Source organism: Rhinoderma darwinii, chromosome 7, assembly GCF_050947455.1.
Source record: "Rhinoderma darwinii isolate aRhiDar2 chromosome 7, aRhiDar2.hap1, whole genome shotgun sequence".
NCBI lineage: Eukaryota > Metazoa > Chordata > Amphibia > Anura > Rhinodermatidae > Rhinoderma > Rhinoderma darwinii.
Genome location: NC_134693.1, coordinates 135,268,001 through 135,281,219, shown reverse-complemented (window position 1 = coordinate 135,281,219; position 13,219 = coordinate 135,268,001). Strand labels below are relative to the sequence as shown.

At 44.1% G+C, this 13,219-nt stretch overlaps 1 protein-coding gene across 1 annotated transcript in view; it reads left to right on the top strand.

Annotated features, from left to right (window-relative positions):
• The first annotated feature begins 308 nt into the window (after positions 1 to 308).
• The window catches only part of PRKAR2A (protein kinase cAMP-dependent type II regulatory subunit alpha), a 32,776-nt gene continuing 19,865 nt past the window's right edge, over positions 309 to 13,219 (top strand). The window contains exon 1 of the mRNA XM_075831757.1: positions 309 to 837. Coding sequence (XP_075687872.1) covers positions 570 to 837 — 268 coding nt within the window. The 5' untranslated portion in view covers positions 309 to 569. The remainder of the gene's footprint in view (positions 838 to 13,219) is intronic.

Here is a 13,219-nt window from a genome sequence, read left to right as displayed (position 1 = left end):
GCCTGGCACTGCCAGCCAATAAACCACACTGACATCGCTCAAGGCCAAACGCTGGTTCTGACGTCAAAGGGGCGTGGTAACACACCAGAGGTTTTATCCTGATTGGTTCAATGTTAATGGGCGGAGTCTTTTCATGCAAATAAACCTACCGCCCCCTTTTCCGCGCCACGCCCCTCTTTCCTTCTTCAGTCCCTCACATAAATTAAAAAAATTAGTCCCAGCGGAAGAAATGTTCGTGACGTCAGTGATGCGTCCCTCCCTCTACTCCAATAGTCCAACCCCCTTTTTCCCGCCCTCCCGCTGCGCGCACACCCAGAGCCGCTCCACCTCCCCTCCTCTTGGTTTAGCAGGATCAGTGCGCGTTGCGCTTACCGGTCCTTTTAGGCTGTGTGTGAGGTGAAGCCCGGAGCTGCCGCCGCCTCAGTCCCCCCAGCGGCCGCTGTGCGTGTGTAACAGGGGGGAGGGAGGGGGGTTTATACGTGAAGGGAGGGGAAGACTCCTCCGGTCCGGTGAGGTTACGGTGTGTGTCTATACGGGGAACCGGTGACGGAGCAGCCCCCCGGGGGACGATGAGCATCGAGATTCCGCCCGGCCTGACGGAGTTGCTGCAGGGTTACACGGTGGAGGTTCTACGTCAGAGACCTCACGATCTGGTCGATTTCGCCGTGCAATACTTCACCCGGCTCCAGGAGAAGCGGCTGCAGGATGGCGCCGGGGCTGCCGCAGCTCAACGGCCTCACAGCCGTGGGGTCAACTTTGACGGGGAGCCCATGCAGACCGAGTCTAACGGGGACGAGGAGGAAGACGACGAGGAGGACGATGACTCTGACTTTGAACGTAAGAGGCCGGGGCTGGGGTCTGGATTACCTCTTGGAGCCCCCCTAGACTGAGGCACTTAGGCCCCTGACCCTTGTCTGGTATCCCAGGAACAGCCGGGGTCACTGGCTGCTACAGAACCTCCCAGCTGTCAGTCAGAGCTGTCATAGATCTGTGTCATTAACTTGTAGCTCTCCAGCATGCCTGTACCTGGTAAATTATTCTTAAAGGGGAAATGCAGCCATAATTTTTTTGACATGTCAGAAAATGAGATCTGTGTCTGCAAATAAACGTTCCCATTGGAAGAGACCCCAGCCCTAAAATCCAAGTCCCACATCATAGATCTGCAGCAAGCTCATTTGGTGACATGTTAGGGTGCACTTCCCCTTTAAGCCTGACCCTAGACATCACAATAATCCCTCCTAAATCAGGTGATCAATCTGTTTTTCCTTCTAATGGAATCCAATTTATTATCCAGGTAATCGGGGGGCATCCGAAACCTTTTATGTGCCGCTGAGGATGTTCCTATGAACAGCCCATTCGTTTCAATGAGAAATGTGTAATGCTTCACTTCTCCTGTGGTGGCGCTGCAGAGGAATTGAACACTTGCTGCTGGATTCTCCCACAGATTTAAGCTGATGGTTGGGGGTCCCAGCATCGAACGTCTATCATCAGGGATCTTTCTAATAAAAAGGGGTTGTACCGTGCGCGTCTCATATTAAAGGGTGGGGGATATGGCTGACCGTGTCTCTAGTCAAGATAAATTTAGGTTGAGTCCCCCTTAAAGCAGCATATGGATATATTGTTGTACTGTAATGATTTTTCCATAGAGAACAGTCCTGACAATCGGTACGTGAAGTTATCGAGCTGATTGTGACCCGTATTCGCTAAGCTGCCGCGTTTCTGGCCTGCTTTAATTAACTGAAGCTTCAAAGTTCATTAAACTGAGATGAGCGTTGATAAGCGTCGCCACAAGGCCATTATACGTGCGCAATAATGGAAAAACGCATTGTGATATTGTGCGTAATGTGTTTCTATGGACTTGCTTTGCTTGTGTACATGTGATGTCATGCAGCTGCGATATTGCAAATAATCCAGATTGTTTTTGCCATCGTAGCTTAAAACCTATTGAATACCCCCCCTCTCCCCTCCCTACCGACTACTATTGGAGGTAGCGTATTATGAGATCGCAACACGTCGTGTGCGATATGTCGCCGTGGAGCCGGGCTTTGTGTGCGGTGACCATACGATGGTTTCCAACCAACTTTTCATTGGATCACTTGTTGAAACCTTTTTTTTTTCCAGAATCTGTCAATACCCAGAAGTGCAACTCATCTAATTGGGGTGAAGTCTTTGTATCAGTGGCTGGGATGCTGCGGGTTGTAATCTTATTGGACGATGCTGTTCGCTGCACTGAGGATTGGCAGCTGGGGCTGGTGGTTTATATAATGTGACCTCATCTGTATGTCACCAGTGACCACTCCCTCCATCCTTTATTATGAATGGGGTGGGGGTTCATATAATTATTCCCCACCCGTGACGTTAACCTGTTCTTCTGCGTGACTCCCATCACTAAAGCAAATAATGTAAACTGTAAAAGTCTTGGATGTGGGAATTGTATTGTAATTTTGACAGCGTTACCATTGTTTGGATGTTATGTTAGGAATTGATTCATGAAATGTTGCAGGCTTACGAAACGTCTGTAATTATGGTCATAGGACATCATGTAACTTCTAATCTTGGGGGATTTTCTGGGATTTGCACGGGCCCATAGATCATCTTCTTTGCCTGTAATTGATGTGCCCATTTCTCATGTGGGTAGAATAAGGCTCAGATTACAGGGTAACTCGTAAAAAAAATTGCAGGACTACTGCGAGGCGTCCACAGTGGTTTCCTATAGCACTGTCGCAAAAAATCCAAAACTATTGGAAACTATTGCATTATTTTATTTAATCTCCTGTAGCGTCTGTCTTCATTTATTTTATTGAGCAAGTGGGCTTTGGTTTTGGTACTTAAGTGGTTGTAGAGAATGAATTGTGCCGTTTGACACCTTGGGATGGAGCTGCCCGACACCTGGAACAAAGAATCAGACAGGTTGAAGTGATTGTCTCATGATGGGGTACTACAATGGGAATTGAGCGCCCCTGAACTCAGGATTAGGCCCCATGATCACGTCCGTATTTTCATCCATCCATAAATACTGTCCGTAAATACGGATCCGTAGTCCTCTGCAACGTATCCGCGAATACGATCCATAATGCATCCGTATATACGGATCCGCAAAAAAGAAAACCACGATGTGCAACATCTGCACACCTGGCGTCGATTAGCAATGCTTCCATAATTAGATGGCTACGGGTGCACATCCGTAGCTGTCCTTAATTACGGAAACGCCAATAGACTTCTATGGGGAATCCGTGACGTAATTACGGACAAGAATACAAGAATAACATTCTATATTTTACGTATCATTTCTACGGAATGGACACCCATGCGTAAAAATAAGAAAAGGTGTCCGTAGCCCATAGAAATGAATGGGTCCGTAATTACGTTAGAAAAATAGTCGTGTGCATGGGGCCTTAGTGGTTGATCAGACAGTTTCCCATCAAATACTATGGCATAAATGTTTGTAGGAAAAACCCCCCTTTAAATGCATTCTCACAATGACAACTCCTGGCCGTGTGACCTGTTATGGCATTTGGATGTCATGGAGGGGGTCCCCTACTTGGGACCTTGCTTTATGTGCCAGAATGGAGAGCTGCTCTGATGGACCCGCTCATTTGAATACCTACCATGTAATGCCACACTGCCCCTGCAGGGTCTGCTGCCGGACAAAGCTGCTTCTGATAATAGCTGGTCATTGCTCCAGCCTCATTTTAAGCCCCTTGCCCCTAATAGTATGTTGTTCCCGCGAACCGCTATACTAGCCATTATTTGCTTGCGGCAGCTGTATTCTAGAGCTGACACCCTGGTCTAATGGCCTGGATCAGAGAGATCTAATGGTCTAATCCCTTAGATTGCGGTCATTAGCACTTAGGGATTTTCCCATAATCAATATTTTTTTGACCTATCCACAGGAAGGGTGAAAAATAATGAAAGGTGGGTGTCTGACCGCCGGTAAAACAATGGTAGAATTTTTATTTGATTTTTAAGTCGTATGTATCCCAAAACTGTACTTCTAAAAAAAATCACATCTCGTCCTGCAAAAAATAAACCATCATAAGGGTAAGTTCACACGGTGGACTTTGTGTGGCGGAGAATTCCTTCTCCCATTGCGTTCAATGGGAGATTTGGACTAAATCCTTCCGAAGATCGAGCAGGACACTACTTTTTCCCGCTAGCTGAAAAAAATCAGCTGGCTGTAAAAAGTGTCTGACTGAAATTTTGCGGGGGATTCCGCCGTGTGAACACTCCAGCAAATAAAAAAGTTATGGCCCTCAAAATGGTTTACACGGAAACATATTATTTTGTGAGGCTGTCCATGGCAGTACGTGAATAGGAACCATGTCTGTGCCCGCTGTCGGGTATCCTGGGCGATTCACTCCCTAGGCAGCACTCCGTAATCTTATCGGATCATAGCCATTCACTGATATTCCTGAGTATATTGTTATTCAGGCTGTACCCTTATATGTGGTGAAGGATTCTTTGTTGTGGTCCTCATGCCCTCCGCTCATCACCTCTTTGTGATGTGTAACCTCAGTCTCCCAACCTGACGTGACTCTGTTGGCATGTTAATAATTAAAGGGCTTGGCAGCATAATGGCATATGGTAATCGGTAATGATATTTGCCTGTTTCCATGTTCATAATTCCTGCAGATGAAGCGGAATGTGACTCCTCAGCCTTAACCCTTGTAGCAAGACCCCTTATACAGCAGCGTTAGGCGGCTTGATTGTGTGGAAATGGCCGGCTATAGAGCGACATGGACGTCCTTTATCAGTCATACTAACAAGAGGTTCATCTGCTGCCGTGAGCGCTAGACTGCTGTAATAGAGTAGTATTTCCAGCCCTTGATGGAGAAGTAACTGGCCTGGCACCCTGTCGTGACCTGCTCACCATCACACTGATCTGTATCTTCATGAGGTGCTAATGAGTCCGTCTGAAAGGATATGTGACATTTTCTAGATAGAGGCTGGTAGTTGGCACACGGTGTGCACATTGACTGGCCATACAAAGCACGTTGGCATTCTCTTAACACAACTTAAGCTGTTGCAGGCCAGAAGGGACTTATCAAGTTTCTGATACAACTGTGGGACCTTTGCTGCGTATTCCACACGGTTCCTATAGGGGAAGGACAGGATGTACTTATAAATATTTAGGTCTGTTCTGTACAATGTGTAAACTCTGACGGTGGAATCAGACGGGTTCATGTTTACACAGCACTAATGCCTCAAGCCTGACGTCTTAAAGGAGACTTGTAAGCCAGTTCCTTATCCTGTTCTCTCTGCTATGTATAAACAGTGTACAGAGGGAGAAAAAAAGTATTCTAGGAGATGGTTATGACTTGTGTATGAAATATCCTCTCCTGGGAAGCTCGCTGCTATATCCAGGGTTTTCTCTGTTTTAAGCAAATGCATGTTTGACTTCTACCCATGGATGTGCTGGTTGATGTAGCGTATGATTGATCCTGGGCAGCCCGGGCCTACAGATCTCTGCAGCAGCTGGGTGGACATTAAAAAGCAAGCATTATAGTGAAAGCAAATTACCCTAGGAGCCCATTTCTTTCTTCTATATTTCTTTATTTGCATTGTATACAGGGCTTGACAGTAGAGCTGCAAAAATTGGAGTAAGTTGGGGTGCTAGGCCAGGCTCGGGAAGACTCCGCTTTGTGATTGCGGCTGTTTATGGGATGGATCTTTTGCACAGATTTTATTTTATTTTTTCCCCTGTGACTGGTGAAATGAGGCAACTCCTTGAACCTTCCTATAGGTGTCGTGTGATGTCTGTGGTCTAGTATAGGACTTCTGGTATGTTGTTGATCTTGTGCTGACTAGGAATATTGACAGTTCATACATCTGGCCTAATGTAGACAAACCAGAGCGAGTGACCTGATGATCGAAACTAGAAACCTCACATGCAATAACTTGTATCACTCTTTAAGAAGTCTGAGAAGTTGGCAACGACGCTGCTTATAGTCCTAACCATGATACTCGTGTAGCGGTCTTTGTTTCAGTGGGCTTCAATACTTTATTATTTAAGGCTGGGTCACACCGTTTTTTGACATGGAAACCGCGCCGCAAAACTCGTCAAAAACGGCCCGAAAATGCCTCCCATTGATTTCAATGGGAGGCGGAGGCGGCTTTTTCCCACGAGCGGTAAAACCGTCTCGCGGGAGAAAGAAGGGACATTCCCTATCTTTGGGCGTTTACACCTATGACCTCCCATTGACATGGGAGGCAGAGAAAGCGTATTTCGCAGAGTTTTATGCCCGCGGCCCTCAGCGAAAATCGGCGTGCAGGGAGAGGAAAATCTGCCTCAAACTTCCAAACGGAATTTTGAGGCAGAATTTCCGCCTGAAAAAAACTCTGTCCCAGCTTTACATGGCGCTCTGTACATTGAGTCTTCAGTAGACTAAAGGCAGACGCACTCAGCTCTATATGAGTGGCAGGTAATACGGCACCTATAGAAGTCTATAGGGCCATCTTGTATCTTCGGTTTGCCACCAATTTCATACTGAGGTTTTTCTGCCAGATTCATATGGAATCTGTGCATTCGACAGGCTACCGAACCAATATGCAGCTATAAGAAGGATGTGTAGGAGTAACAGCAGGACCAGCCTCGTAGAAATCCGACACCAGAAGCTCTTGTCATTGTGGTATTCTAATGGGGTCCATCGATATCATGTCACGTATAAGTGTGGATTACTAAAATAATGTAAAGGGATTGAATCGTGCTAAACGAGACTTATATGTCCAGGCTGGAATCTGTATTTGCCCAGAGCCGCCTCGATGTTACACCGTAGCTTTGTTCAGGATCTGTTGACTCCTGAGGTTTAGTGTACGTTTGCATTAGTAGAGATTATTTCTGATGTAGTTGGTTTCGGCAGGATTGTGGCCTGGATTGGATACATCAGTTTTGGCCCCGTTCACATACATGCAGTTTTTAGTGCAGTTGCACTTGTTTCAGGTACTACTTTTTAGCTGCTTCTTTAGGAAACTACAAATGCATTTTGCTCCTTACATCTAAGCCCTGTCGCCCCCTTTTCATTATTATTGATAGAAATGCTGCACGGCCACCAGGGATAGGGAACTGCGCAGCTCTTGGCTGCACAGTGTGAATGGGATGTTTAGAAATAGAACAACTGGACACATGTGAAATTGGAGGTCACAGCAGAGCACAAAATGACAAATTTCCTGTGTAGTTTTTCATAAGCGCTAAAATAAAAGTTAATCTCTGTAGAGGTTATCATAGACGTGAAGATAATTTCCACCGCTATTCACGGATTATAACAGGGATGGACAAAAATATTCCGGAAATGGTTGGCCCAATTAGACATGAAGCCATCCTGGTGATTGTATTATGTGGTAACCATGTAATAAATGATGGTCCTCCCAGTACGTGAGAGTTTTATGGAGGGTGGTCCTGGACAATTTCTAAAATAAAATCTGAAACAATTTAGCAAATAGTCTTGATGAAAATCCTGCCGTTTTTGTGTATACAGCTCTCATGCGGACCTGTATGTCTCCATGGTTACAGATCAACTTTGTGTAGTGAGGTATGGCAAGCAATAGGGGACATGACTGCAGGATCTATAAAAATCCTACAGTTTTTGTGTATACAGTTCTAATGCGGACCTGTATGTCTCCATGGTTACAGATGAGAAACTCTGTGTAATCAGATCCTGCAGTCATGTCCTCTATTTCTTGCCATGCTGTCAAATGTACCGTCAAGACCAATAATCTGCACATTGTTGCTGATGGATTGTAGACCAATGGAGGAATACTTCTCGGCCGTTAGTTGTTACAGATGCAGTTGTAGATTTTTACCGTGGCCCATAGCAAGTAGTGTTCATCAACTCAAGTCATCTGATAGCATTTCAGTGTAATGCCAGGAATATAAAAATTACATAAACGTGATCGTAAGTTTTATTACTTTGGCTTCTTATTGCACATGGCTGATAGTGCCTTGGAAATGTTTTTTGTTTTTTTTCTTATCTAGTACAGCTGATGTACTTGTAATACAGCAACATTGATGCTTTATATATTTTTAGTGTCAAAGATGGTTCCTAAAGCCGCATTCAGACAAGCGTAGCTAACATGCAGTTTTTCATGTCCGAGGTGGACCCGTAGTTAAATAATTCTTATCATATCCTATAGTCTTCTCCCATCATGCTCTAGGATGGTGCACAGATGTTATAGTCACATGCCCCTAGAAGGAGCTTTCTCCTATGCTCATTGTTGCCCCCTACTGGATAATGCACTTTAAGCTGCCAAGATGAGCGGGGGAAAGGAATTGACGTGACAACTGTTCTGAGCACATTTCTGTCTCAAGTGGTTGTCCGTTTTCAAGCCCATTCTGCCTTTCAGTAATGTGAAATAGCTTAACGCTGTCACGTTGGTCCAGAATATAACCATGTATATCTAAGGCCCTGTTCACGTCACGTTTTGTCTTTCCATTCATCTGTTACGTCAGAGGAACAGGTGAACAGAAAGAAAAACGGAAACTAGCGTTTCCGATTGCAATGGTATTTATTTTTTTTCATTCAGATGGCGTCCGTTCCGCTAGGTTTCCATTTTAAAACACTACTCTATTGTTCCCGTCGGAAAACCGTAAACCTAGCGGAACGGACACCAACTGAACGAAAAAAAAAAATTGCATTGCAATCAATGGTATTGCAAATGGATTCGTTTTTTCTTTCTGTTTCTCTGACGGAACAGACGAATGGAAAGACAAAACGTGATGTGGACAGGGTCTTACTGGAGTTGCTCTTTACACATAGCGGATTTTCTGTCTGGATTTGCGGGTGTAAGACTTGTAGGCAAGTGGATGAGATTTAAAAAAAAAAAATAAAAGTAATCCACTTCCTGCTGAATGTTTTATGCACAGAAATCAAAGCATGCTGTGTTTTTTTTAAAATCTGCATTCTGTTCGGACGCACATACGCATATTTTGCTGTCGAGAATCTGCATCGTTTCCGTCCCGTTTGATTCCAGCCTTAGTGTACAGTGCAAAACCAGCTGCGTTTAGTATAGTTCCGAAATGTCTTTGCTTTGTTTATGGAATAACTGAGGCCACGGATCTGATGATCGTCACCTCCCGAGGAGAACCGTCATATTACACCGCGGTGCACAGGGGGGAGTCATCCGTGCAATATTGTGTCATGGAATATTTAGTCTCTTAGCGACAGGTATTTATTTTATTAACCTAAAATTGTAATGTTAGTATTTCATTGCTATTGTTAGATACACAAGGCGTGGTGTGACTGATCTGTTGTGCGGTTAGTGGAATAATGAACATAGTCCTAGACCATAACGGGGCGCAGGGATTTTAAGGGGTTTTCCCATATGGGACAGTTATTCCATATCCACAGGATATGTCATAAATGTCAGATCGATGCGGGTCCCACCATGAAAAAGGTTAAATGGTCGTGAGTTACGAAAACAGCATAGCTCGCTGAGCTACGCTGTTTCTGTAAGTCCAACAGAACTGAATAGTAGTTATTGAAACAGCTTGGCGAGCTACGCTGTTTTTGTAACGCCCAACCGTCTAACCTGGAAGTGGCCGGGAGGCAGTGAGATCAGACAAAGCTAGAACGGGGTTTAGGAGGCCCTGTTCTAGAGATAGGTGTGTCTCTCGGAGGTGGGACCCGCATCCATCTGACATTTATGACCTAACCTGTGGATATGCCATATCTGTACCCCATGGGAAAACACCTTTAATTCTCAATTGGATGAGATGTGAGTTCTAACGTCTGCCACAAGCACGAGGTTTAGATCATTTGTCAGACGCACAACCGATCTTCTACACAACCATCGTTGCCTGATGCAGTGGGGAGGGAACAAACATATCGATCCCTATTATAAGATCCAATCAGCGGCTAATTGGCTTTAAAAATTTAGATAATGACCGAGAAACTTTGGCAAGGGATAGGGAGGGTACATTGGACCTCCTATAGTGGATTGTCGTATTTGTACAGTAATGGACAGGGGCCACTATGCTTGTCTGTACCCTTACACATTCTGTCCTCCATAGATCACGCTCAAAACTGGTACCCATTATTTTATTTTTTTTCTTATAAATTTAGAATAGTGGCGATCAGATACATTTCGGCTGATTTCCACAATAACCTGAAGATGTTAGTGAGAGGGCAATGGATAAAGGATAAATCCATGTGTGGGAGACGTATAGGTGTTACATTGTACTTGTACTTGAACGTGAATTCTCACAGATGTGTAGTATGGAGACTTTTCTAGTAGTGTTCTTGAGCTTTCAAATTGGGATTGCCCTCTTGTACGTGGCCACAGATCTGTGTGCTCTGTTCTGCCATTTTAACACGGATTATATACACTTCTGATTCTGTAAATGTCACTTTGGCAACCATTGTGACAGCTTCATTGCTCTATTTTATTAGTAGTAAGAAGCCTCGTATTTATGCCCAGGTTTGCCGCTTAAAGAGGCTGTCACCACATTATAAGTGGCCTATATTGTACATGATGTGATCGGCGCTGTAATGTAGATTACAGCAGTGTTTTTTATTTAGAAAAACTATCATTTTTGACAGTTATTACCTATATTAGCTTTATGCTAATGAGTTTCTCAATGTACAAGTGGGCGTGTTTTACTTTTTGACCAAGTGGGCGTTGTACAGAGGAGTGTATGACGCTGACCAATCAGTGACCAATCAGCGTCATGCACTTCTCCCCATTCATTTACTCTGCACATAGCGATATAGCTATATCGCTATGTGCAGCCACATACAAAAACACTAACATTACTGCAGTGTCATGACAATGAATATACATTACCTCCAGCCAGGACGTGATGTGTATTCAGAATCCTGACCACTTCTCTGTGATTTACAGCATAGCAGGCGTAGTTTGGCGAGATTACGCTGTAAACTGTCATTTACAGCGAGATCTCGCTGTGCTGTAATCTTAGACGCTACAGAAGTGGTCAGGAGAATGACTACACAGGACGTCCTGGCTGGAGGTAATGTATATTCTTTGTCAGGACACTGCAGTAGTGTTTTATAGTGTGTTTATGTGGCTGCACATAGTGATATAGCTATATCGCTAGTGCAGTGTAAATGAATGGAGAGAAGTGTATGATGCTGATTGGTCACTGATTGGTCGGCGTCATACACTCCTCTGTACAACGCCCACTTGGCCAAAAAGTAAAACGCGCCCAGTTGTCCATTGAGAAACTCATTAGCATAAATGTAAAATAGGTCATAACTCCGTCAAAAATGATAGTTTTTCTAAATAAAAAACACTGCTGTAATCTACATTACAGCGCCGATCACATCATGTACAATATAGGCCACTTATAATATGGTGATAGAGCCTCTTTAAGGATGCGGTTAGCAGTCTTTTGACCCTCATTTTATAACGCTATTATTGATCAGGTTGCATTGTAACCCCCTTGTCAGGTAGTGAGCATATTGGCTTGTAAAAGGCCACATTTTTCTCTGAGCATCCCACATACACGTTATATTCCTGAAGATTAATCCCTGCTGATCTGTGTGGGTGGCTTGAGGTCAGTCTGAGGATTGCAGTCTGTCAAGATGTCAAATTGTGTTATCCACCTGAAGCAATCTAATGCGACTGTCCTTTATTAGAAAAACTGATGAGGTAAATGGGCATTGTGTCCTTTGACTCTTATCTAGGAGCCAGCAGGACTAATGATCAGTCGTGATTTGCATACACTTCCCTCAATGACTGCGTAAAAGTTACACAACCTAATCTCCAGCAATAAACACTGCCAATAGTGAACCTGACTGTCAATGTCTGTGTGAAGCTACCCACACGTAGAAGATCGCTGTTAGTCTAATAATTGTTCAACCGACTGCTATGTTCCTTGGCTAATTATCCATGTATGAGATAAGCAGCTGCCAGACCGCTCTAAAGCCGCTACTCTCCGGGGGGAGAAATCATAGGGCCAAACTGATATCATGTGCAGACCGTTTCTGGAGTAAATTGAAGCACTAAAACAGGCACTAGAGCTGTTGTCTCCAACCTGTGGGTCCTCTGCTTTTACTAGACTACAACCCCAAGCATGCGCTGACTGCTGCATACTGTCAGGGTATGCTGGGAGTTGTAGTTGCGCAACAGCTCGGTACTTACAGGTTGGGGGCTACTGCTTTAATAGAGATGGCTCTTGCTGAAAAAATTGCAGATTGGCTTTTTTTTACAATCAATATTTTTTTTGAAAAATTTTCAAAATGACAAATATAATACACAATAACCACAAACACATGGTTGTACAAAAACGCATTATAGCACATAATATACTTAGTACGTAGAACTAGCATAGTGTCGTAAATTGGCAACTCAGTCATTCTAAGCACCCGCACATTTATACAAAGTACTAACCATGCGGAGAAAGAAAATACATTAAAACATGTTGCATGTGGTCAACACACACAAAAAGTCCCTGAAAATAGGGCAAAAACATATGTACAGAAAACCAAAAATAGGGAGTTTCAGGTTTAAATATATCGGTTTCGAACATGCATTACGGGGATATACAGTTTTGAGAAAAAAGATGCCAATTCTTCCAGGTCTCTACATACTGCGGGTATTTGTGATCTTTATATGCCATCATTTTCCCCAGCAGAGGGAAGGTTTACACTCTTCCAATACCTAGTTATCCCTAATTTAGTAGCCAAAAGGATATGTGCCACAAGTACCCTATTTTCTATAGGTATCTCATTTATTCAGAGAAAAAGAAGTGCTAAAGATGGTGATAGCGGAATGACCCTATTGCACTACCCGGAAAGCAGTTGAAAGATCGATGACCATAGAGGAGCAAGACAAGGGCAAGACCATATTATATGTATGAGAGTACCTCTGTGCCCACAACCCCTCCAGCAAAGATCAGAAGAACCCGGGTACATACGGCTCAATTTGTCGGGTGTTTAATACCATCTGAGGGCTGTTTTGATAGCGGCTTCATAATGAGATACACATTTAAAAGTAGAGACAAGGAATTTCAAGGAGTATGTCGGGTAAGCCGGGCGCTTGGTGCCAGAAGCGAGAGCCCCTCGGGGCTCGCCTCCCCGCCTCACCGGGTAAGTGAAAAAACGATAAGCAGATTGGCTTTTACAGTGTAGAAGAAAAATATTATTTTGGTCGTTTTCCCCATCTCAGCCCAGTCTCATCCAAAAAACATGGGAAAACAAATGTCCTGCAGCTTATTGCCTCCTTTTGTCTTCTGTACTTTGGCTGCCCTCCAATGATAAAATGT